Consider the following 27675-nt stretch of genomic DNA (forward strand, 5'->3'; position numbering starts at 1 on the left):
AACTCTTCCAAAATATAGCAGAGGGAGGAACACTCGCTCCCAAGCTCATTCTACAAGGCCACCATCACCCTGATACCAAAACCAGACAAAGATGTCACAAAGAAAGAAAACTACAGGCCAATATCACTGATGAACATAGATGTGAAAATCCTCAACAAAATACTTGCAAACAGAATCCAACAGCACATTAAAAGGATCATACACTATGATCAAGTGGGGTTTATTCCAGGAATACAAGGATTCTTCAATATATGCAAATCAATCAACGTGATACACCATATTAACAAATTGAAGGAGAAAAACCCTATGATCACTTCAATAGATACAGAGAAACCTTTCGACAAAATTCAACACCTATTTATGATAAAAACCCTGCAGAAAGTAGGTGGGCCATATATGACAAATCCACAGCCAACATGGTCCTCAATGGTGAAAAACTGAAACGATTTCCACTCAGATCAGGAACAAGACAAGGTTGCCCACTCTCACCACTCTTATTCAACATAGTTTTGGAAGTTTCAGCCACAGAAATCAGAGAAGAAAAAGAAATAAAAGGAATCCAAATCGGAAAAGAAGAAGTAAAGCTGTCACTGTTTGCAGATGACATGATACTATACATAGAGAATCCCAAAGATGCTACCAGAAAACTACTAGAGCTAATCAATGAATTTGGTAAAGTAGCACGATACAAAATTAATGCACAGAAATCTCTGGCATTCCTATACACTAATGATAAAAAAATCTGAAAATGAAATTAAGAAAACACTCTCATTTACCATCACAACAAAAAGAATAAAATATCTAGGAATAAACCTACCTAAGGAGACAAAAGAAAATTAGAAAGACACTAAAATTATAAGACACTGATGAAAGAAATTAAAGATGATACAAACAGATGGAGAGATATACCATGTTCTTGGATTGGAAGAGTCAACATTGTGAAAATGACTCTACTACCCAAAGCAATCTACAGATTCAATGCACTCCATATCAAACTACCACTGGCATTTTTCACAGAACTAGCACACAAAATTTCACAATTTGTATGGAAACACAAAAGACCCCGAATAGCCAAAGCAATCTTGAGAAAGAAACATGGAGCTGGAGGAATCAGGCTCCCTGACTTCAGACTCTACTACAAAGCTACAGTGATCAAGACAGTATGATACTAGCACAAAAACAGATATATAGATCAATGGAACAGGATAGAAAGCCCAGAGATAAACCCACGCACGTATGGTCACCTTATCTTTGATAAAGGAGGCAAGAATATACAGTGGAGAAAAGAGAGCCTCTTCAATAAGTGGTGCTGGGAAAAGTGAACAGGTACATATAAAAGTATGAGATTAGAACACTCCCTAACACCATACACAAAAATAAGCTCAAAATGGATTAAAGTTCTAAATGTAAGGCCAGAAACAATCAAACCCTTAGAGGAAAACATAGGCAGAACACTCTATGACATAAATCACAGCAAGATCCTTTTTGACCCACCTCCTAGAGAAATGGAAATAAAAATAAACAAATGGGACCTAATGAAGCTTCAAAGCTTTTGCACAGCAAAGGAAGCCATAAACAAGACCAAAAGACAACCCTCAGAATGGGAGAAAATATTTGTAAATGAAGCAACTGACAAAGGATTAATCTCCAAAATTTACAAGCAGCTCATGCAGCTCAATAACAAAAAAAACAAACAACCCAATCCAAAAATGGGCAGAAGACCTAAACAGACATTTCTCCAAAGAAGATATACAGACTGCCAACAAACACATGAAAGAATGCTCAACATCATTAATCATTAGAGAAATGCAAATCAAAACTACAATGAGGTATCATCTCTTACCAGTAAGAAGGGCCATCATGAAAAAATCTAGAAACAATAAATGCTGGAGAGGGTGTGGAGAAAAGGGAACACTCTTGCACTGCTGTTGGGAATGTAAATTGATACAGCCACTATGGAAATCAGTATGCAGGTTCCTTAAAAAACTACAAATAGAACTACCATGTGACCCAGCAATCCCACTACTGAGCATATATCCTGAGAAAACCATAATGCAAAAAGAGTCATAATCCAAAATGTTCATTGCAGCTCTATTTACAATAGCCAGGAGATGGAAGCAACCTAAGTGTCCATCATCGGATGAATGGATAAAGAAGATGTGGCACATATATATAATGGAATATTACTCAGCCATGAAAAGAAACGAAATTGAGTTGTTTGTAGTGAGGTGGATGGACCTAGAGTCTGTCATACAGAGTGAAGTAAGTCAGAAAGAGAAAAACAAATACCGTATGCTAACACATATATATGGAATCTAAGGAAAAAAAAAATGGTCATGAAGAACCTAGGGGTAAGATGGGAATAAAGACACAGACCTACTAGAGAATGGACTTGAGGATATAGGGAGGGGGAAGGGTAAGCTGTGACAAAGTGAGAGAGTGGTATGGACATATATACACTACCAAACATAAGGTAGATAGCTAGGGGGAAGCAGCCGCATAGCACAGGGAGATCAGCTCGGTGCTTTGTGACCGCCTGGAGGGGTGGGATAGGGAGGGTGGGAGGGAGGGAGACACAAGAGGGAAGAGATATGGGAACATATGTATATGTATAACTATTTCACTTTGTTATAAAGCAGAAACTAGGGCTTCCCTGGTGGCGCAGAGGTTGAGAGTCCGCCTGCTGGAAGTCGTGTCCCGGTCTGGGAAGATCACACATGCCGCGGAGCGGCTGGGCCCGTAAGCCATGGCTGCTGAGCCTGCACGTCCGGAGCCTGTGCTCCGCAATGGGAGAGGCCGCAACAGTGAGAGGCCCGGGTACCGCAAAAAAAAAAAAAAAAAAAAGCAGCAGAAACTAACACACCATTGTAAAGGAATATACTGCAATAAAGATGTAAAAAAAAAAAAGAAAAGAAAAGTCAACTACACACACCAATTTATTCACTAAGACTTGTGGACTAGCAGGATTTTACTTTTCAGTCAAATCCTTTGAAAACTGATGGTAATCAAAATAGGTGATTATTTATTCTATGTTTTTAGCAGAATTAGCAGAAAGCAAACTAATACAAAGGATTTCTTTTCTAGTGCTCTTTTTCTAAGCACAAGAAGTAAAGTATTAAAAATAAATGATACAGTAAAAATAATGTCTTGCCTTACGCAGTGTTAGCTTACCTGAGGTATGAGTCTATCCAAGTGCTCAGCTCGATTTCCATGAGAAGGGTGTGTAGATAACCATTCTGGCAACTTGGGAAGACCATGGAGGCTTTCTGCAAATTCCATCTGTTGCCAAAACACTGAACTGGCTCTGACGTCCACACAAGCCTAAAATCAAAATTAATAAAAGCACAAAGTAAGCTTGGTTATGAGGACATTATTTTAAATTTACCTTCATGTCATTACATGTTTTAAAAATATTTTCCATTATCATTTTAATAAAAGTAGAATACGCTCATTGCTTTAAAAACAAACTCAAAAAAAAACTTCATATAAAGATTTTGAAATCTAATCTGCTATTAAACTGTACGAAAGAAATTTTACTCTTCATCTATACCACTAGAATAATTAGGAAAAGACCTCAAATAAATATAAAGAAAAGACAGTCTTGCCCATTTTTGAATCAGGATTTTGTTGTTGTTGAGATTTAGAAGTTCTCTATATATTCATATATTAATCCCTGATCAGATATATGATTTGCAAATATTTCCTCCCATTCTGTGAGTTGTCTCTTTTTACTCTGTGGATGGTGTCTTTTGATGCAAATCTTTTTCTTTTTTCATGAAGTCCAACTTGTCCATGTTTTCTTCGGTCAACTGCACCTTAGGAGTCACAGCTAAGAAATCATTACCAAAACCGATGTTGTGAAGCTTCTGCCCTATGCTTTTTTCTAACAGCCTTATTGTTTTGGGTCTTACACTCAGGTCCTTAAAAAATTTTGAGTTATTTTCTGTATATGGTGTTATGTAAGGGTCCATATTCTCTCTTTTGTATGTGGATATCCTGCTTTCCCAAGCACTATTTCCTGAAAAGATTGTTCTTTACCCATTTTCCACCCTCGACAAAAAAATGATTTGACCATATGTGTGAGGGTTTATTTCTGGGCTACCTATTCTATTCTATTAGTCTATATGCCTTTCATGCTAATACCACATTGTTTTGATTACTACAAATTTGGAGTTAGTTTTGAAATCAGGACGTGTGAGCCTTCTAAGTTTTGTTCTTTGAAAAAGATTGTTTTGGCTATTCAGGTCCCTTAAGATTGCATATGAACTTTAGGATGGGTTTTGCTATTTCTGCAAAAAAGAAGTCACTGGAATTTTGATAGGGATTACATTGAATTTGTAGATTGTTTTGGGTACTGACATTTTAACAATATTAAGTTTACAATCCATAAACACAGGATGGTTTTCCATTCATTTATGTCTTCTGTAAGTTGTTTCAGAAATGTTTTGTAGTTTTCACCATACGAGCCTGTCACCTCCTTGGTTAATTCCCAAGTCTTTTATTCTTGTGGACGCTACTGTAAATGGAATTATTTTTGTAGTTTCCTTTTCAGATTGTTCACTGTTCATGTATAGAAATACAACTGATTTTTGTGTACTGACTTTATATTCCGCTACTTTGCTAAATTTGTTTGTTAGGTTAAACAACTTTTTTGGTAGTCTTTAGGATTTTCTACATACATGATCATATCATCTCCAAAGAGAGATAATTTTACTTCTTCTTTTAAAATTTGGATGCTTTTTATTTCTTTTTCTTGCTGACTAGAAACTTCCAGTACTTTGTTGAATAGAAGTGAAAGTGCGCATCCTTGCCTTGTTCACTATCTTAAAGGAAAAGCTTTCAGTCTTTGCTGCTGTGGGCTTTTCATATATGGTTTTTATTGCAGTGATGGAGTTTTCTTCTTACCTCCATTTTGTTGCATGTTCCTTACCATGAAAGGGTGCTGAATTTTGCCAAATGCTTTTTCTGTATCAATTAAGATATTCATGTGGCTTTCTTCCTTCATTTTGTTGATACAGCATATCACTTTGATTAATTTTTATATGTTGAACCATTCTTGCATTCCAGGGATAAATCTCTTTTGGCCATAGTGTATAATCCTTTCAATAGGCTGCTGAATTATATTTGCTAGTATTCTGTTGAGAGTTTTTACATCAATGTTCTTAAGGGATATTGGTCAGTAGCTTTCTTTTCTTGTAGTGTCTTTGTCTGGATTTGGTATTAGAATTATACTGGTTTCACAGAATGAGTTAGGAAGTGTTCCCTCCTCTTCAGTCTTATGGGAAAGTTTGAGAAGGACTGGTATTAATTCTTCTTTAAATGCTTGGTAGAATTCACCGGTGATGCTGTCAGATCCAGGACTTTGCTCTGCTGGAAGATTTTGATTACTGATTCTCAATCTAATTACTAGTCACCCTTACTACTGCTTTTACTGTGTCCTGTAACTTTTGGTATATTATGTTTTCATTTTCATTCATCTCTAGTATTTATTAACTTCCCTTGGGATTTCTTCTTTGAATTCATTGGTTGTTTAAAAGTATATTGTTTAGTGGAGGCTAAATAATATGCTACTAAACGACCAATGGATCACTGAAGAAATCAAAGAGGAAATAAAAAAATACCTGGAGACAAATGAAAATGAAAACACGATGATCCAAAACCTATGGGACACAGCAAAAGCAGCTCTAAAAGGGAAGTTTATAGTGATACACTCTTACCTCAGGAAACAAGAAAAGTCTCAAATAAACAACCTAACCTTACACCTAAAGAAACTAGAGGAAGAAGAATAAACAAAACCCAAAGTTAATGGAAAAACTGATGAATTCATAAAAGTGCTAACAAAAGATCAAGATGAAAAAAAATTAATTACATGGGATTGAGTGAACTGATGAGGATGATTATAATTTTTGTGACTTTCTGTTTGGAAAAAAAAAAGACTGCCAAACGTTAAATAAATAAATAAATTTGAATTCTTAAAAAAAAAAAAAACCCAAACTTAGTAGAAGGGAAGAAATCATAAACATCAGAGCAGAAATAAATAAAATAGAGACTAAAAATAAAACATAGAAAAGATCAATGAAACTAAGAACTGGTTCTTTGAAAAGATAAACAAAATTGATAAACCTTTAGCCAGACTCATCAAGAAAAAAAGGGAGAGGACTCAAATCAATAAAATTACAAATGAAAAAGGAGAAATTTATAACTGACACCGCAGAAATACAAGGGATCATAAGAGACTAGTACAAGCAGCTATATGCCAATAAAATGGACAACCTGGAAGAAATGGACAAATTCTTGGAAAGGTACAACTTTCCAAGACTGAACCAGGAAGAATTAGAAAATATAAACAGACCAATCACAAGTAATGAAATTGAAACTGTAATTAAAGATCTTCCAACAAACAAAAGTGCAGGACCAGATGGCTTCACAGGTGAATTCTAGCAAACATTTACAGAAGAGCTAACACCTATCCTTCTCAAATTCTTCCAAAAAATTGCAGATGGAGGAGCACTCCTTAGCTCATTCTACAAGGCCACCACACCCTGATACCAAAACCAAAGATATCAAAAAGAAAGAAAATTACAGATGAATATCACTGATGAACATAGACACAAAAATCCTCAACATAATACTAGCAAACTGAACCCAACAATACATTAAAAGTATCATACACCATGATCAAGTGGGATTTATCCCAGGGATGCAAGGATTTTTCAATATCCACACATCAGTCAATGTGATACACCACATTAACAAACTGTGGAGAATAAAAACCGTATGATCCCAACAGACACGTGAAAGAATGCTCAACATCATTAATCATTAGAGAAATGCAAATCAAAACTACAATGAGATACCATCTCACACTGTTCAGAATGGCCATCATCAAAAAATCTACAAATAATAAATGCTGGAGACGGTGTGGAGAAAAGGGAACCCTCTTGCACTGTTGGTGGGAATGTAAATTAATACAGCCACTATGGAGAACAGTATGGAGGTTCCTTAAAAAACTAAAAATAGAACTACCATACGACCCAGCAATCCCACTACTGGGCACATACCCTGAGAAAACCATAATTCAAAAAGAGTCATGTACCAAAATGTTCATTGCAGCTCTATTTACAACAGCCAGGACATGGAAGCAACCGAAGTGTCCATCAACAGATGAATGGATAAAGAAGATGTGGCACACATATATAATGGAATATTACTCAGCCATAAAAAGGAACGAAGTTGGGTCATTTGTAGAGATATGGATGGATCTAGACACTGTCATAGAGAGTGAAGTTAGTCAGAAAGAGAAAAACAAATATCGTGTATTAACGCATAATATATGTGGAACCTAGAAAAATGGTACAGATGAACCTGTTTGCAGGGCAGAAATAGAGACACAGATGTAGAGAACAAACGTATGGACACCAAGGCGGGAAAGCACGGGGGATAGAGGGGGGTGGGGGGATGAATTGCGAGATTGGGATTGACATATATACATAAATATGTATAAAATAGATAACTAATAAGAACCTGCTGTATTAAAAATAAAATTAAAAAAAAAACAATAAGTGAAATAAACCAGTCACAGAAGGACAAATACTACACAATTCCACTTATATGAATGAGGTATTTAAAACAGTAAAACTCACAGAAGCAGAGGGTAGATGGTGGTTGCCAGGAGCTAGGGGTAAGGAGAAATGGGAAGTTGCTATTCAACAGGCATAAATTTTCAGTTATGCAAGATAAATAAATTCTACAGATCTGCTGTACAACATCATGGCTATAGTTAACAGTAATGTATTATATACTTAAAAATTTGTTAGGAGGGTAGAGCTCATGTTAAATGTTCTTACCACAATAAAAAAAGAAAAAGAAGTGATAATTATAGATCAAAATACAAATATTTTAAAAATAAATATTTAGCCCATCACAAGCATAACTCGCTTGCCTCAGTAAAAATTATGGTAAAGTAAGGAATTTGTGTTTATCAGGTGTCTGTAAGTACATAAAGATAGAAAGAATGAGACTTTCTAGACAACATTTCCTTTTTAAAAGAGAACTAGTAATGGCCACAGCTGTTCAAAGGAAACATAAAATATGTTTTAGTAAAATACATTGGTCCTGGAATACTTTTTGAGACATTATGCTGGGGTAAGGGGAAGAGACTGGGTGTTAGAACCAGAAAGACTGGGTTCAAAATACCAGTTATTTATTTTATTTAAATAATAATCACTTACATGATACTGTGTTACAGATATTAATTCATTATATTAACTCATCTAATCGTAACAACCTCATGCAGTAAATCCTATAATTATGCTCATTTTATAGATCAAAGAAACCAAGGCCCACAGAGGTCAAATAATTTGCTAAGGTAACACAGCCAGTAAGTGACAGAGCTACAATTTGAACCCAAGGAGACCGATTCCAGAGTGTGTGAACTTGGACCAATAATTTAGTCTGCAGGAGTCTCAAATTTATCTGTAAAAATGAAATTAAAGCAGTGGATCATTGGGAGTAAATGTGGTAACTCTTGTAAAGTACCAAGCCCAGAATCCAGAACATAGTAGACACTATTTTTACTCTTCTTTTCCCCTGGTGAGCAACCACAGGCCTATGGTTGTTGCAGGATCCTCAATACTATCATAAGTGATTATGTCATGAATTTACCACTAAAGAAGGATTTAGTTTATTTAGCCTATAATATCAATATGCAAGAATGTGCATTAGGGGATATATTAATTGACAAGTTGCTACTATTCAACTAAAAACTCATATTCATAAGAGTACAATAGTATAAGAGCTATTCTTATAATCTGAACACTTCCCAAGGTCAAAACAATATTAGAGAGAAATATATGATTAGACCTAGACCTAGTACACCCTACCTGTAGCCAAAATTTTCATTAGAAGTACAAAGAAGAAAAGTGTCTCTGAATTGTGCTCTCTCTATTCACCTAGACTCTCCAACCAAACTCACGCCAGCCATGACCCTCTCCAAGAGGTAAATTCTGACACTAGCAGTTCTGAATTTATTTTGGAATGGCATTAACACCCTACACTTGTCCCAGTCATTCTGGCATTCTCTCCTCTATTCCATGTAGACCTGTGGTAAATAAAATAGCCATCTGAAATAATACTACAGAGGACTGTGGGAGAAGGGTAACGGGACTCCTAGATGTAGAAGAATACTCTGAGGCTATTTTAAAATTAGACTTAAAGGAACTAAAACAGATAGAGAAATGGTCATCTTAGGGGCAATACTGCAGATGGCCAAAATTGTTCCTAGCAGGTTAAAGTATGATAAAAAGTTCCATTTCAGAAACAGAAGGGGAAAACTTTACTATATGTGAGCCCTTTGACAAGTTACTTGCTTTCTCTATCCCGCAGTTTCATACGTAAAAACGAACCTATACTTCACAGGGTTGCTATGAAGATTAAAAGAGTTAACACATTTAAAACACTCAGAACATGTGCAACACATAAAGAAATGATAACTATTATCATTGTTGTCAAAATCATCATCAGTGTTATCAGCACTACTGTTATCACTGTCATCATCATCTACCAGGGAACTAGTTTATTTCAGTCTCTCACTTTAACAGGTTCATTTTCCCAATACTGCTGATAGATGAGATTGCCTGTTACAGCTCACTTTACTTAATAACCCACTTCTTGTCTAAACAATATTTTTCTAGTCAATAATTTAAAAAAGCTCTTTTCCAACTAAATGTGATATAGTCTTGGGATGGTTACAGCTAAACCATCCTCAATATATGCCAATCTCTCTTATTTAAAAAGAAAGAAAAAACTTAGACTAATCAAAACTATTTTATGTACCCTAACAAAGAAGAAAAATGAGACTGCCATTATTTTATAATTCATTTCATTTTAAAATTTTCCACATCTTTTGATTTCCAACATGTCAGTTCATCATCAACATAATTTTAATAAATTTCATGTATTTATTTTTTTTTCTCTATCCTGAAGTTTTATCATAAGATTCAATACTAGTGCTGAAATCACAGCAACTAAAAAAATTAAACACAAAAGCTTGTCTCATTTCTCTAGGTGGAACAATTAGGTTCAAAATGAGATGTAATGAATAATATTTGCATTATGAAAGTTTACTTCATAACACACCTAGTAAGTGAAATGTTCTCATTTATTATTTTTTCTTTCTTAAATGAATCACTGAAAAAGAACCTAAGATATTAACCCAAATAGAACGCAAAGATAGTTTGCTATGAAGAAGGCTCAGATTACTAACCTGGAAAACTCGGAGACCTGAATTCTAGCCCTGGTTTTTGCTACTAACTAGCTGTATGTTATCAGACAAATCACTGCAACTCTTTGGAACCTAATTTCCTAATCTGTAAAAGGAGAAGGTGGATCAGATGATCTCCAATTTTCCTTCCTGCTCTAAAAGTCTGTGATTCTATAACCTATTATTTTACAGAAAATTTAGAATTTAGAATTTTCTCTTATTCCTATGATGAAAGTAGATTTTGCTTATTACCTATTTCTCTCACTAGATGGTGCTACCTGCATAGTTATTCAGGTTACTTGAAGAAATAACCCAGCTATGTATCTCAAGAGGGGCACTTACAAGCTTTTGGGGCTAGACTCCTATAAATTCCATATGGAAATTCCCAAAGAAAGAGCTATAACCTTACAGTGAAGTCCACTATTTGGGGATTTACACTTCCATCCACCAAAGTAACTAGTACTGGACCTGTCCTCCCAAAATGAATAACTATAAAATGGAATGAATCTAAAAGGCACACGTTTTCAAGTACTAGACAACAGGCAGGACAAGACTATGATCCTTGAGAGAAGAGAAAAACATGAGTGATTCTGAGATTTACCCCTGTTCTCTGCCTGGGGGCAGTTTCCTGACCACACCACAGGGAGGTAGAACCCAAGCAGAGAATGGTGAGCTTGACTGAGCTAAGGTATTAGAAGACAGGAGTTTAAAGCTGCAGAAGTTGCAGGAATCTGTGGGGCAAGCTGTCAGAAAGAGCTTGCCCCAGAAACTGGTGTGGAGTTTACTTGGAGATTCCTTAAACTGGATTTCATCAAAATTAAAAATGCTTGCTCTACAAAAAAAAAAAAAAAAAAAATCCGTTAAGAAAAGATGACCCGCAGATGAAGAAAAACAATTTTCAAATCACATATCCAACAAACGACTGTATCCAGAATATGTAAAGAACACTCTAATAGTAAGAAAACAATCAGACTAAATCTTTTATAACTAGAAACTAATAATGTCTAAACTTAATGAGTCAAGAAATTACAAAATAAACTCATTATGTAGAAATATAGAGGTAAATAGCAAAAAGAAGTTAAGGTGATTTTCATCTCTGGGGTATAAGGCAGGGGGCAGTGAAGGCTGTTATTTCCCATTATGAGTTTATAATACTAAATTACTTTCCATGCTATAATGAAATGTGGGCTACACAAATAGATACATATATTTTTTTAAAGGGGAGTACGGTTAATAGTATCAAATGCTACTAAGGAGAAGAACATGATAAATATGGCAAAGTAAGCATGGGATACAACAATATACAGGTAGACAAGCAGACCTTGAGAAATGTAACTGTGGTAGAGGGATAGCAAACTGGAGCATGGATTTTGAAATCAAACACACTCAAGTTTTAATCATGGCTTTACCATTTTGTACCTGAGAACAAGAAAGTAACAATATCTGGGCTTCAGTTCCTTTATCTATACAACAGAGGTAATGATAACAACTACTTCATGGAGTTACTGTAAGGCTTAAATTAGGCAATGCATATAAAATACTAAGCAAAGTACTGGAACATAGTAAGTATTAAATGGAAGATGACGGTGTTATTATCTAAAAAGGTGACAGAGTAAGCAGTAGTATAAATATAATATTTGAGGTTTTCATACTATTTCTCCCTTTGGCAGGAAAGAAATACTTGTATTCAGAGATTGCATTTTTATATCCTAAGTGCTCCATAACAAAGATGTTATCTTATCAATATAAGATAACATCTTATATTGAAGATGTTGAATTGAATATATATATTCATGACTTTACATCTGTAGCAATATCATATTCTCCTTTGAACTAAATAAACCGTAATACCAAAAGGTGACTAGTCCATAACACAATATTTAGTGTGCTTTAGAACATAAGATCATAGTTTCATCAAGATATACTCTTAAAAAATATATGGCTTGCATTTATAAATAATCACAGGAATATCAATACTTCTTTAATAACTTCCCTAATTTCATTCCTCTTTTTTTAAATAAAACAGGAAATTTACCAAGTCACCTCAAAACACAAAACAGGCATTTGATTACTCAAAGTTGTAATTTCCAAATCTGCCTGGATATCAGAATCACTTGGCAGCTCCTAAACATTTTCAGATTCAGACCTTCATCATTTAGCTACTGAATCAGAACTGCCAACGGGGAGCCTAGAATATGTATTTTTAAAATCTACTAATCAAAACGTAATAAAAGGCCATCTGCAAAAGAAGAAATAAAGGAGCCAATGAAAATGAAGCATTATGTTCAACCTGACTGCTAGGCAAGAAAATTTAAGTCTTAAAAGCAATGAGATTTCATTTTTTGTCCAAATTAACAAAAAGAGATTGAAAACAGTACTGAAGTGGGTATTAAAAAAAGGCATCCTGAGTTGTCACTGGTAAGATTTGCTATTAACATTTTGAAGTAATTGGGAGTATCTTTTAAAATAAAAATTGAAATGCCAGTAATCCCACCCTATAGCTATTAAAGCCCAAGGAGCAGAAGGATATGCATATAAGGTTGATGATTTCAGAATTATTTGCAATAAAAACAACAACCAAAAAAAAAAAGACCAATAAATAACCCAAAAGTTCAGTAATAGATACCTAATTAAATGAGTTATCCAAATTACAGAATATTAGGTAGCTATTCAAAAGACTAAGTTAGGGACTTCCTCTCCTGACAGTGATGGAGTCAGTAGCTTATTAGAGCAGACTGACATTCCTGTCAGAAAAGATTAGAAAATCTGGATATAATATTTGTTCAAAGGTATTGAAGAGTTACCAAGTCAACCAAGACTAGAGAAGACAAAATCCCAGAAAGAAGGAAAACTCACTGAGGTGAGTCTGATCTTCTGTTTCACAATGCCATCCAGCAAATCTATTCAATTTTAAGCAGTGAAGAGCAAGAAACTGAGAATACAAGCAGAAATCAAATGAAATCCAAGCAGAAGCAGAAGGAGGTGACTAAGAGCTTTTGACTGTCTATCAGGGTTAGAGAGCCAAAATTTAGAAGTCCAGATTGACAAGGCAGCCAAATTTGAGAAGTCAATATTTGAAAGTATGGAGACAGAGACACTTGACGCCAGTTCACCAAAGTAGCTGCACAGGGCACTTTTTAAAACAAAAAGTAGATGAAAAACTAAGTAAAGATTTCAACTGTCTTATGGCACCATGAGAACAAAAACTGAAGTTCAGGAACCACTACAGAGAAGGAACTCAGTATATACTCCAAGCCTTCAATAGGCTTTGCTAGACAGTAATACCCTTATGAATGACGGTGAACTAGAGGTAAATTGAAACTTATAAAGACTCAGCTCAGGCTCTGACTGACTGAAGTGATCTGCTCTGTTCTAGTTGTCCACCAGACTACAAGGAGAATCCCCAATGACAGAAGAAATCACCACTCAGAGTCAACAGCACTGTTTATATAAAATGCCCAGTATTTAATAAAAAATAAGCAAGCATTAATTTCCAAAATACACAAACAGCTTATACAGCTCAATATCACAAAAACACACAACCCAACCAAAAAATGGGCAGAAGATCTAAATTGACATTTCTCCAAAGAAGACATACAGATGGCCAAAATGCACGTGAAAAGAAGCTCAACATTGCTAATTATTAGAGAAATGCAAATCAAAACCACAATAAGGTACCACCTCACACTGGTCAGAATGTCCATCATCAAAAATTCCACAAATAATAAATGCTGGAGAGGGTATGGAGAAAAGGGAACCCTCCTACACTGTTGGTGGGAATGTAAAGTGGTGCAGTCACTATGGAGAACAGTATGGAGGTTCCTTTAAAACTAAAAAAAGAGTTACTATATGATTCAACAATCCCACTCCTGGGCATATATCCAGAGATAACTATAATTTGAAAAGATACATGCACCCCAATGTTCATAGCAGCACTATTTACAATAGCCAAGACATCGAAGCAACCTAAATGCCCACCAGCAGATGAATGGATAAAGAAGATGTGGTGTATACACACACACACACACACACACACACACACACACACACGAATATTACTCAGCCATAAAAAAGAATGAAATAATGCCATTTGCAGCAACATGGATGGACCTATAGATTATCATACTCAGTGAAGTCAGACCAAGAAAGACAAATATCATAGGATATCACTTATATATGGAATCTAAAAAAATGATACAAATGAACTTATTTACAAAACAGAAACAGACTCACTGACACAAACTTATGGTTACCAAAGGGGAGGGGGAGGGATAAATTAGGGATTTGGGATTAACAGACACACATTACTATACATATAATAGATAAGCAACAAGGATCTACTGTATAGCACAGGGAACTATACTCAGTATCTTGTAATAACTTATAATGGAAAAGAATCTGAAAAAGAATACACATATTCCATAAATATACTTCATTAAAAAAAGACAATATAAAGTCATAATTTAAAAAAAATAAGCAAGCATACCAAGAACAAGACCAAAGGCAAAAACACACAACAGAAACAGATTCAGAGATAATAAAAATAAGTTAACAAACATGAATGTTTAAAGAAAATTGTGATTAACACATTCAAGAAAACATAAAGAAAATTATGACAAAATGGAGACTTTTACCAGATAATTGAAATTTATAAAAGAGAATCAAATTAAAACTCTAGGTGGAAAAATATAACTGAAATTTAAAACTCAAAAATGAGTTTAATGGCAGAATGAACACAGCTGAATATAAGATCAGTGAACCACAAGACAGGAGTGGAAAACATACATTCTGAAATGTAGAGAGATAAGGACAGAAAATTAAAAAAAAAATTTGAGAGACAAATGAGAGTATAAAAATCCCAAAGCTACAGGGGAAAAGAGAAAAATATTGCTAAAACAATATGTTAAAAAATAATGCCTGAGAATTTCCCAAACTAGTGAAACATTATAAGCCACAGCAAGCACAATAAATACAAAGAAAAGCACACCTAGACACACAAACGATAAAAAAGCAAGGACAAACAGAGAATTTTAGCAGTCATGGAAGAAAAAGACCCACTGCCTTCAAAGGAACAGAAAAAGACTGACAGCTGAAACCTGAACAGGAACAATAAGCTAGAGAAAATCGAAATGTCATCATTAACATACTCTAAGAAAATAACTGCCAATTAAAAATTTTATGCCCTGCAAAAATATTATTTTAGGAAAGGTGAAATTTTGACTAACGCAAGAAAAGGGAAGCAAACATGTGAACCTTCCAGCAGATAACAATTATAAAAACGTGATTTAAAATAACTATTTAAAGATAATGGAAACTGTACAAAAACAGAAGCCATAAGAGAATTTAATCTTGAAAAACTTCAACAGAAGAGATAAGACAAGAATTCTTGCTTTCTGGCCTGAAGGTGTTGCCCAGCTTCCACTGACAAAGCTACAGAAAATGGCAACAGGCTCATCAGCCAAAGTGCCAGAGATCATAGTTCAGGGATGTTAAAGCAGTGAGAAACCTAAAGGAGGAATTCTGACAATGAGGGAACTACAAAAGGAATGAGAAACTCTGTGTCAACTCCACCCAAATCCCTGACTGGCATCTAAATTACATTTAAGGCAGGGAGATACAAGGAGGGTGGGTGGGAGTTGTAGAAAAGCAAGCAAAGACCAGACACAAAGGGACTCTTGAAAAATAAAACTGTGGGGGCAAAAATCTGTAAGTCTGCTGCCTTTTATCTTTCTTTCTTTCTTTCTTTCTTTTTTTTAAACTCAGTGTACTCCTCAACCATGAGCAATTAGGATGACAAAAAGCTGAAGCCTTATGGGCTTCAAGTCATTAACAAAACTGGAAGCGAGGGCTTCCCTGGTGGCGCAGTGGTTGAGTGTCCACCTGACAATGCAGGGGAAACGGGTTCATGGAGCAGCTGGGCCCGTGAACCATGGCCGCTGAGCCTGCACGTCTGGAGCTTGTGCTCCACAACGGGAGAGGCCGCAGCAGTGAGAGGTCCGCATACCACAAAAAAAAAAAAAAACTGGAAGCGAGTAGCACAAATAGAAATTAAGAGGAAATCCTCAGAATCAAGAAAACAACATGAAGGGTGAACTACATCTTGGCTTAAATTCACGATGACTGACAAATACACTATTGCAAAGCTTGTACATTTTGCCAGAAATTACTCACTATCAACCTGAAGTAGAGAGAGGGCAGACAGCAGAAGCAAGAAGAACTACAATCCTGCAGCCTGTGGAACAAAAACCACATTCACAGAAAGACAGACAAGATGAAAAGGTAGATGGCTATGTACCAGATGAAGGAACAAGATAAAACCCCAGAAAATCAACTAAATGAAGTGGAGATAGGCAATCTTCCAGAAAAAGAATTCAGAATAATGATAGTGAAGATGACCCAGGACCTCGGAAAAAGAACAGAGACAAAGATCGAGAAGATGCAAGAAATGTTTAACAAAGACCTAGAAGAATTAAAGAACAAACAAACAGAGATGAACAATACAATAACTGAAATGAAAAATACACTAGAAGGAATCAATAGCAGAATAACTGAGGCAGAAGAAGGGATAAGTGACATGGAAGACAGAATGGTGGAATTCACTGCTGCGGAACAGAATAAACAAAAAAGAAAGAAAAGAAATGAAGACAGCCTAAGAGACCTCTGGGACAACATTAAATGCAACAACATTCGCATTATAGGGGTCCCAGAAGGAGAAGAGAGAGAGAAAGGACCCGAGAAAATATCTGAAGAGATTATAGTCGAAAACTTCCGCAACATGGGAAAGGAAATAGCCACCCAAGTCCAGGAAGTGCAGTGAGTCACATACAGGATAAACCCTAGCTGAAACACGCTGGGACACATAGCAATCAAATTGGCAAAAATTAAAGACAAAGAAAAATTATTGAAAGCAGCAAGGGAAAAACGACAAATAACATACAAGGGAACTCCCATAAGGTTAACAGCTGATTTCTCAGCAGAAACTCTACAAGCCAGAAGGGAGTGGCATGATATACTTAAAGTAATGAAAGGGAAGAACCTATAACCAAGATTACTCTACCCAACAAGGATCTCACTCAGATTCGATGGAGAAATCAAAAGCTTTACAGACAAGCAAAAGCTAAGAGAATTCAGCACCACCAAACCAGCTCTACAACAAATGCAAAAGGAACTTCTCTAAGTGGGAAACACAAGACAAGAAAAGGACCTACAAAAACAAACCCAAAACAATTAAGAAAATAGTCACAGGAGCATACATACCAACAATTACCTTAAATGTGAACGGATTAAATGAACCAACCAAAAGACACAGGCTCACTGAATGCATACAAAAACAAGACCCCTATATATGCTGTGTACAAGAGACCCACTTCAGACCCAGGGACACATACAGACTGAAAATGAGGGGATGGAAAAAGATATTCCATGCAAATGAAAATCAAAAGAAAGCAGGAGTAGCAATATTCATATCAGATAAAATAGACTTTAAAATAAAGAATGTTACAAGAGACAAGGAAGGACACTACATAATGATCAAGGGATCAATCCAAGAAGAAGATATAACAATTATAAATATATATGCACCCAACATAGGAGCACCTCAATACATAAAGCAACTGCTAACAGCTGTAAAAGAGGAAATCGACAGTAACACAATAAGAGTGGGGGACGGTAACACCTCACTTACACCAATGGACAGATCATCCAAAGTGAAAATAAATACGGAAACAGTAGCTTTAAATGACACAATAGACCACATAGATTTAAGCGATATTTATAGGACATTCCATCCAAAAACAGCAGATTACACTTTCTTCTCAAGTGCGCACAGACATTCTCCAGGATAGATTACATCTTGGGTCACAAATCAAGCCTCAGTAAATTTAACAAAATTGAAATCATATCAAGCATCTTTTCTAACCACAATGCTATGAGATTAGAAATCAATTACAGGGGAAAAAATGTAAAAACCACAAACACATGGAGGCTAAACAATATGTTACTAAATAACCAAGAGATCACTGAGGAAATCAAGGAGGAAATCAAAAAATACCTAGAGACAGATGACAATGAAAACACGATGATCCAAAACCTATGGGATGCAGGAAAAGCAGCTCTAAGAGGGAAGTTTACAGCTATACAAGCCTACCTCAAGAAACAAGAAAAATCTCAAGTAAACAATCTAACCTTACACCTAAAGGAACTAGAGAAAGAAGAACAAACAAAACCCAAAGTTAGCAGAAGGAAAGAAATCATAAAGATCAGAGCAGAAATAAATGAAATAGAAACAAAGAAAATAGTGGCAAAGATCAATAAAACTAAAAGCTGGTTCCTTGAGAAGATAAATAAAATTGCCAGACTCATCAAGAAAATTAGCCAGACTCATCAAGAAAAAGAGGGAGAGGACTCAAATCAATAAAATTAGAAATGAAAAAGGAGAACTTAACAACAGACACCGCAGAAATACAAAGCATCCTAAGAGACTACTACAAGCAACTCTATGCCAATAAAATGGACAAACTGGAAGAAACTGACAAATTCTTAGAAAGGTATAACCTTCCAAGACTGAAGCAGGAAGAAATAGAAAATATGAACAGACCAATCACAAGTAATGAAATTGAAACTGTGATTAAAAATCTTCCAACAAACAAAAGTCCAGGACCAGATGGCTTCACAGGTGAATTCTATCAAACATTTACAGAAGAACTAACACCCATCCTTCTAAAACTCTTTCAAAAAATCACAGAGGAAGGAACACTCCCAAACCCATTCTATGAGGCCACCATCACCCTGATACCAAAACAAGACAAAGATACTACAAAAAAGGAAAATTACAGGCCAATATCACTGATGAACATAGATGCAAAACTCCTCAACAAAATACTAGCAAGCAGAATCCAACAACACATTTAAAGGATCACATACCATGATCAAGTGGGATTTATCCCACGGATGCAAGGATTCTTCAATATACACAAATCAATCAATGTGATACACCATATTAACAACTGAAGAATAAAAACCATACGATCATCTCAATAGATTCAGAAAAAGCTTCTGACAAAATTCAACACCCATTTATGATAAAAACTCTCCAGAAAGTGGGCATAGAGGGAACCTACCTCAACATAATAAAGGCCATATATGACAAACCCACAGCAAACATCATTCTCAACGGTGAAAGACTGAAAGCATTTCATCTAAGATCAGGAACAAGACATGGATGTCCACTCTCACTGCTATTATTCAACATAGTTTTGGAAGTCTTAGTCTCAGCAATCAGAGAAGAAAAAGAAATAAAAGGAATACAAATTGGAAAAGAAGAAGTAAAACGATCACTGTTTGCAGATGACACGATACTATACACAGAGAATCCTAAAAATGCCACCAGAAAACTACTAGAGCTAATCAATGAATTTGGTAAAGTTGCAGGATACAAAATTAATGCACAGAAATCTCTTGCATTCCTATATACTAATGATGAAAAATGTGAAACAGAAATTAAGGAAACACTCCCATTTACCACTGCAACAAAAAGAATAAAATACCTAGGAATAAACCTACCTAGGGAGACAAAAGACCTGTATGCAGAAAACTATAAGACACTGATGAAAGAAATTAAAGATGATATCAACAGATGGAGAGATATACCATGTTCTTGGACTGGAAGAATCAATATTGTGAAAATGACTATACTACCCAAAGCATTCTACAGATTCAATGCAATCCCTATCAAATTACCAATGGCATTTTTTTACGGAACTAGAAAAAGAAAATCTTAAAATTTGTATGGAGACACAAAAGACCCCAATAGCCCAAGCATTCTTGAGGGAAAAAAATGGAGCTGAAGGAATCAGACTCCCTGACTTCAGACTATAATACAAAGCTACAGGAATCAAGACAATATGGTACTGGCACAAAAATAGAAACACAGATCAATGGAACAAGATAGAAAGCCCAGAGGTAAACCCACGCACCTATGGTCAACTAATCTATGACAAAGGAGGCAAGGATATACAATGGAGAAAAGAAAGTCTCTTCAATAAGTGGTGCTGGGAAAATTGGACAGCTACATGTAAAGGAATGAAATTAGAACACTCCCTAACACCATACACAGAAATAAACTCAAAATGGATTAGGGACCTAAATGTAAGACTGGACACTATAAAACTCTTAGAGGAAAACAAAGGAAGAACACTCTGACATAAATTACAGCAAGATCTTTTTTGATCCACCTCCTAGAGTAATAGAAATAAAAATAAATGAATGGGACCTAATGAAACTTCAAAGCTTTTGCACAGCAAAGGAAACCATAAACAAGATGAAAAGACAACCCTCAGAATAGGAGAAAATATTTGCTAACGAATCAACGGACAAAGGATTAATCTCCAAAATATATAAACAGCTCATGCAGATCAATATTAAAAGAACGAACAACCCAATAAAAAAATGGGCAGAAGACCTAAATAGACATTTCTCCAAAGAAGACATACAGATGGCCAATAATCACATGAAAAGCTGCTCAATATCACTAATTATTAGAGAAATGCAAATCAAAACTACAATGAGGTATAACCTCACAGCAGTTAGCATGGGCTTCATCAGAAAATCTACAAACAAATGCTGGAAAGGATGTGGAGAAAAGGGAAACCTCTTGCACTGTCGGTGGGAATGTAAACTGATACAGCCACTATGGAGAACGGTATGCAGGTTCCTTAAAAACCTAAAAATAGAATTACCATATGATCCAGCTTTCCCACTACTGGCCATATACCCAGAGAAACCACATTCAAAAAGACACATGCACCCCAATGTTCACTACAGCACTATTTACAATAGCCAGGTCATGGAAGCAACCTAAATGCCCATCGACAGAAGAATGCATAAAGAAGATGTGGTACATATATACAATGGAATATTACTCAGCCATAAAAAGAAACAAAATTGGGTCATTTATTGAGACGTGGATGGATCTAGAGACTGTTATACAGAGTGAAGTAAGTCAGAAAGAGAAAAACAAATATCGTATATTAACACATATATATGGAACCAGAAAAATGGTACAGATGAACCGGTTTGCAGGGCAGAAATTGAGACACAGATGTAGAGAACAAATGTATGGACACCAAGGGGGGAAAGCTGTGGGGGGGTGGGGATGGTGGTGTGATGAATTGGGCGATTGGGATTGACATGTATACACTGATGTGTATAAAATTGATGACTAATAAGAACCTGCTGTATAAAAAAAAAACAAAACCTGAAGTAGATTTCAAAAGGTTAAAGATGCATATTGTAATCCCACAAGGAACCATTAAAAATAATGCAAAGTGTTATATCTAAAAAGCCAATGAATGGAATACTAAAAAGTATGATTAACTCAAAGAAGGAATAAAAGGAGGAACAGAGCAACCAAAAAAATAGATAAAAGAAATAGCAGTATGGCAGACCTAAATACAAGCATATCAATAATTACATTAAATATAAATTGACTATACACTTCAAACTAAAGGCATAGATTGTCAAACAATAAAAACGCAAGAACCTAGTTTATGCCATCTGTAAGAGATGCATTTTAAATACAAAAACTGAAAGAGTTTGAAAACAAATGGGCAGAAAAAGATATTCCAAGTGAACAATAACACCTAAGAAAGCTGCAGGGTCTATATTAATGTCAAGCAAAATAATGTCAAACAAAATTAATTCCAGGATATATGCCCAGGAGTAGGATTGCTGAATCATAAGGTAATTCTATTTTTAGTTTTCTGAGGAACCTCAATACTGTTTTCCACACTGGCTGCACCAACTTACATTCCCACCAACAGTGTAGGAGGGTTCCTTTTTCTCCACACCCTCTCCAGCATTTATTATTTGTAGACTTTTTAACAATGGCCATTCTGACCAGCGTGAGGTGGTACCTCACTCTAGTTTTGATTTGTATTTCTCTAATAATTAGCAATGTTGAGCATCTTTTCATGTGCCTATTGGCCATCTGTATGTCTTCTTTGGAGAAATGTCTCTTTAGGTCTTCTGAGCATTTTTCGATTGGGGCATATATCTAGACAAAACTATAATTCAAAAACATACATGCACCCCTATGTTCATAGCAGCACTATTCACAATAGCCAAGACATGGAAACAACCTAAATGTCCATTGACAGATGACTGGATAAAGAAGATGTGGTACATATATACAATGGAATAGTACTCAGCCATAAAAAAGAATGAAATAATGCCATTTGCAGCAACATGAATGCAACTAGAGGTTATCATACTAAGTGAAGTAAGTCAGAAAGAGAAAGACAAATACCATATGATTTCACTTATATGTGGAATCTAAAATGCGACACAAACCTATCTATGAAACAGAAAAAGGGACATAGAGATTAGACTAGTGGTTGCCAAGGGGGAAGGAGGCGGGAGAGGGATTGTGAGTTTGGGATTAGCAGATGCAAATTGGTACGTACAGAATGGATAAACAACAGGGTCCTACTGTGTAGCACAGGGAACTATATTCAATATCCTGTGATAAACCATAATGGAAAAGAACATGAAAAATAAGGGACTTCCCTGGTGGTGCAGTGGTTAAGACTGCACGTTGCCAATGCAGGGGGCCTGGGTTCGATCTCTGGTCAGGGAAGTAGATCCCACATGCATGCCACAACTAAGTAGCCCATGTGCCGCAAATAAGGAGCCTGCAGGTCACAACTAAGAGCCAGCACAACCAAATAAATTAATAAAAAAAAAAAGAATATGGAAAAGAATGCATATATATGTATAACTGAGTCACTGCTGTACGGCAGTAATTAACACAACATTGTAATTCAACTATACTTCAATAAAAAATAAATTAAAAAAAAATTAATGCCAAACAAAAAATACTTCAGAGTATTGCTAGAGACAAATAAAAAAATACTTCACAATAATCAACCAGTTCAATAAGAGGATAAAATAATCCCACATGTGTATGCACCTAATAGAGAGCTTCAAAATTCAGGAAGCAGAAACTAACAGAACTGAAAGAAAAAATAGACAAATCCACAGTCACGGTTAAAGATTTCAAAACTCCTTACTCAACAGCAAGTAGACAAAAAATCAGAAGATATAGAAGATTTAATGACTCTATAAACTACCTTAACTTAATTGATATTTATAGAGTATACACTCAGCAAATACTGAATACACATTTTTTCAAGTGATGGAACAGTCACCAAAATAGACCAAATGATACACCATAAAACAAGTCCCAACAGAGTTGAAAAAATTAAATTCTCACAGAGTATATTCTCTGACCATGAAATAATTAATTAGAAATAAACGTTTAGACAAACTCCAAATACCTGGATATTAAATGACTCACTTCTGAACAACACATGGATGAAAGAAGAAATCACAATGGAAATTTTAGAAAATATTCTGACTTAACTGAAAATAAAAATACAACATATCAAAATCTGTGTAACTGAAAACAAAAATACAACGTATCAAAATCTGTGTCTAGCTAAAACAATGCAGAGTGGGAAATTTAGAGCTTTAAATGCTATTCTAAATAAGAAGGAAGTCTAAAACCAATGATCTAAGCACCTACATTATAAAACTAGAGAAAGAGTAAATTAAGCACAAAGTAGAAAAATTAGATTTCATAAAAATTTTAAACTTTTATTGTTCAAAACACACTATAAAAAAATAAAGCAAGTCACAGAATAAGAGAAAATATTTGCACAAATATTTGACAAAGGACTTATATCCAGCATATGTATAAAGAACTCTTACAATGTAAGAGTAAGAAGACAACTCAATTTAAAACTGAGTAAAATATCTAAAAAGACAGTTAACAAAAGAAGGTACATGAATGGCCAGTACACACATAAACATATCCTCCACAGCATTAGTCATTAAGAAATAAAAATTAAAAATATAAACAGACTAAAAACATCCAAAATACGGCACAGACGAGAAAACAACTATGTGTTACTTATAAGAGACACACACGTAAGAACACAGAAAACTTGAAAATAAAAGAATGGAGTAAGATGTGACAGGCGAGCACTAACCAAAAGAAAGCTGTCACGACAATACTAATAAAGGAAAAAGAGAACTTCGGGCAAGAAGCATTACTAGAGACAAAGAGGGATTACATATTGATAAAAGGATCAAGCTACCAGTAAACTCTAACAATCCTATATGAGTATGCTAAAAATAGTATTAAAGTATAAAAAGTAAAAATTAATAGGACTAAAAGGAAAAACAGAAAAATTCAGCATCACGAGAGACTAACCTCTCTTGGTAACTAGAAAAAGAAAAACGCAGAGAAAAAAATTCAGCAAGGATACAGATGATCTCAAACAACAGATTTAACAAACTTGACAAAATGGACATACGCAGAACACTGCACCCACAATGGCAGAATCCACTTTCAAGCGCACACCATTTTAACAAACTTGGTAACATGCTGAGCCAAAAAGCAAAACTGAACAAATTTTAAAGAATTCACCATTCAGTATATTCTCCCATCAGACTGTAATTAAGCTAGACATCAAAAACAAAAGGTAGATGTTTAGAAATCAAGGAGTTTAGAAACTAAGGAAACCAACAAATGTTTAGAAACTAAGGAATATACTTCTAAACGACCCATGGGTCAAAGAAGAAATTACAATGAAAGCAAGAATATATTTTAAACTGAAGAAAACAAAAACATATCAACACTTGCAATATGACGAGATATTCTGAAAAGAAAACGGCTAGGCATAAATGTATACATTAGAAAAGAAAATGACAAATCAATGACATAAAATCAATGACATAAGTATCTATCTAAAGAAGTTAGGAAGAACAGCAGATAAAGCTCAAAGCAGAAGGAAATAATAAAGATAACAACAGTAACTGAAACAACAGAAAACAAATATAGAATAGAGAAAATAAGCAAAGCCAAAACATCTTTCTGAAAAGATTAATGAACGTAATAAAATCTAGCAAAGAGACAAAGCATATATCACCAATACTAGGAACAAAGGGGACATTTTTAAAATGTATCTGTAGTATGCAGGAATCCTTGAGACATTAAAGATATAAGAAGAGTATATCAAAACAACTTTATACCAGTAATACTGAAAGTTTAAACAAAACCTAAGTTCCTGGAAAAACAAAACTTATGAAAACTGATATAAAAATCTGAATAGTAGTTTTACATCTATTAAAGAGTAGTTCCACATCTATTGAATCCATAATTAAATACCCTTCCACAAAGAAATGTGTAGGCCCATATGGCTTTATCCAAACATTGAAAAAATAAATATCACTATTCTTACACAAACTCTTACAAAGAAGAAGGAACACTACCAACGCATTTTATGAGATCAGCATAATGTTGATACCAAAACCTGACAAGATATTACAAGAAAATTCCAAGCCACTACCTCCTATGAACACAGAAACATTCTAAACTAAACATGAGCAGACCAACTCCAGCAATACATTAAAAGGTTAATATAATTGACAAAACTGGTTTATTTCAAAAATAAAAAATTGTCATTTTTTAAACAAAAAAAATTATTGTAATTTGCCACATTAACAGATTAAAGGAGAAAAACTATAAAATCATCAAGTGCAGAAAAACCATTTGAAAAACTTAATATTCATAATTTTAAAAAATCTCTTAGCATATTAGAAATAGATGGGAAACTCTTATCTGACAAAAGTCAGGTTTAAAAAAAGCTTACAACAAACACCAGAATTAATGGTGAAATATTGAATGCTTTTCCACTAAGATCATGAAGAAACAAAGGTGTCCACCATCAACACTGTGCTGAAGTTTCTGGCCATTGCAATTAGGTAAAAAAAAAAAAGGAAGTATACAGAATGGAAAGGAAGCAATAAAGCTGTTATTATTCCCAGACAACATAACTATGTATATGTAAAAATCTAAAAGAATCTACACACTATTAGAATTACGTGAATTTATTTAGCAAGGTTGCTGGATACAAAGCCAATGATAAAAACAAACTGTATTTCTCTATATAGGCAAATTTGTTTTTTCAATGACATTGTTTATAACATCAAAAATGTCAAACACTAAGCAATAAATCTAACAAAAGATGTATAAGTCCTACACACACACAAAAATTTCAAAGCATCACTGAAAGAAATTAAAGAACATCTAAATAAATGGACAAATATACCACCCATGGATTGGAAGACTCAATACTGTTGACACTAGTCAGCTGTCCCCATATTGATCTATATTTGATGCACACAATTCCCATCAAAATCCCAGGCATGTTTTTGTACAGGTATGTGATTTAACAAGCTGATTCTGAAATTTATATGAAAAAGCAAAGGACCAAGAATAGCCAAGTCAATATTGCAGAACAACATTGGAGGACAGAAATCAAGATATCAAGATATCAGATATCGAGACTTGTAACACAGCTACAATGACAATGTGGTATTGGCTCAAAGATAAATAACAGGCCAATGGAATACAACAGGGAGTCCAGAAACAGACTGACATATAGCCTCCCACATTAATGACAAAGAGACACTGAAGTATAGTGGAGAAAAGATAAACTCTTCAATAAATAGTGCTGAGTCTATTAGATATCCACATGAGAAAAAAATTATCTTGACCTCCTCCTTATATTTAACAAAACAATAAAACTTCTTGGAAATAAAACAGGAACAATTTACTGAAATGAGCAAAGATTTCTTAATCAGAACACAGAATGCACTTACCTAGAGGGAAAATTTCACAGACTGTAGTACATTAAAATTAGGAAATTCTTGATAGAGCCAATCTGTGGCCCATCATTTGGGAACCTCTTAATCTATGCAGTCTGATAATTCACTTAATTCTACTTATGTAACATTCAAAGAACACTGCTTTTGTGAATGAGTAATATCTTGATTTATGAAATTAAATCCATAAAACTCATAATGAGAAATTCAGATAATAGTAATTTTCAATAGTTAGGACTTTTAATAACTACTGAAAACTCAACAAAGAATCAAATACAATTTGAATTTAATATGTGAAGTGGCACTGTTTTCATTCATTTTTAAAAATACAGTTTTACTTTTAATGTTAAATCCTACTAATAATACGCAGTTATCACAGGTGATTAAAAACAGCAGCCAGGCATGAAGTGCCCTGTTAGGTAGATATGAACAAAGCCAACGTAAACCAGAGTAAAGGCCCAGAGCTGCTCTCTGTGGCTAGCAAAAATAAGCCATCTGCTGCAACAAAAATAATCTGAAAGATACAGAGTAATAAGCCTGCTCTCCTACCGTTTATTTAAATGGTGAAAATTCAGGTTGCTTAGCCAGGAATACAGCTACAGTAAGGTAAACCTTTCTCCAAGTGGGGAAAAACAGCTACACATCATCTTACTTACTCAAAAAGCCTCCTTAGATCAGCAAACTAA

General features: G+C 34.9%; 1 protein-coding gene across 1 annotated transcript in view; it reads right to left on the reverse strand.

Annotated features, from left to right (window-relative positions):
• The window catches only part of OMA1 (OMA1 zinc metallopeptidase), a 71451-nt gene that overhangs the window by 23985 nt on the left and 19791 nt on the right, over positions 1 to 27675 (reverse strand). Inside the window, exon 8 of the mRNA XM_065891429.1 lies at positions 3172 to 3321. Within this exon, the coding sequence (XP_065747501.1) occupies positions 3172 to 3321 (150 nt within the window). The remainder of the gene's footprint in view (positions 1 to 3171; positions 3322 to 27675) is intronic.

The sequence above is a fragment of the Phocoena phocoena genome, chromosome 1 (assembly GCF_963924675.1).
Source record: "Phocoena phocoena chromosome 1, mPhoPho1.1, whole genome shotgun sequence".
Lineage (NCBI taxonomy): Eukaryota > Metazoa > Chordata > Mammalia > Artiodactyla > Phocoenidae > Phocoena > Phocoena phocoena.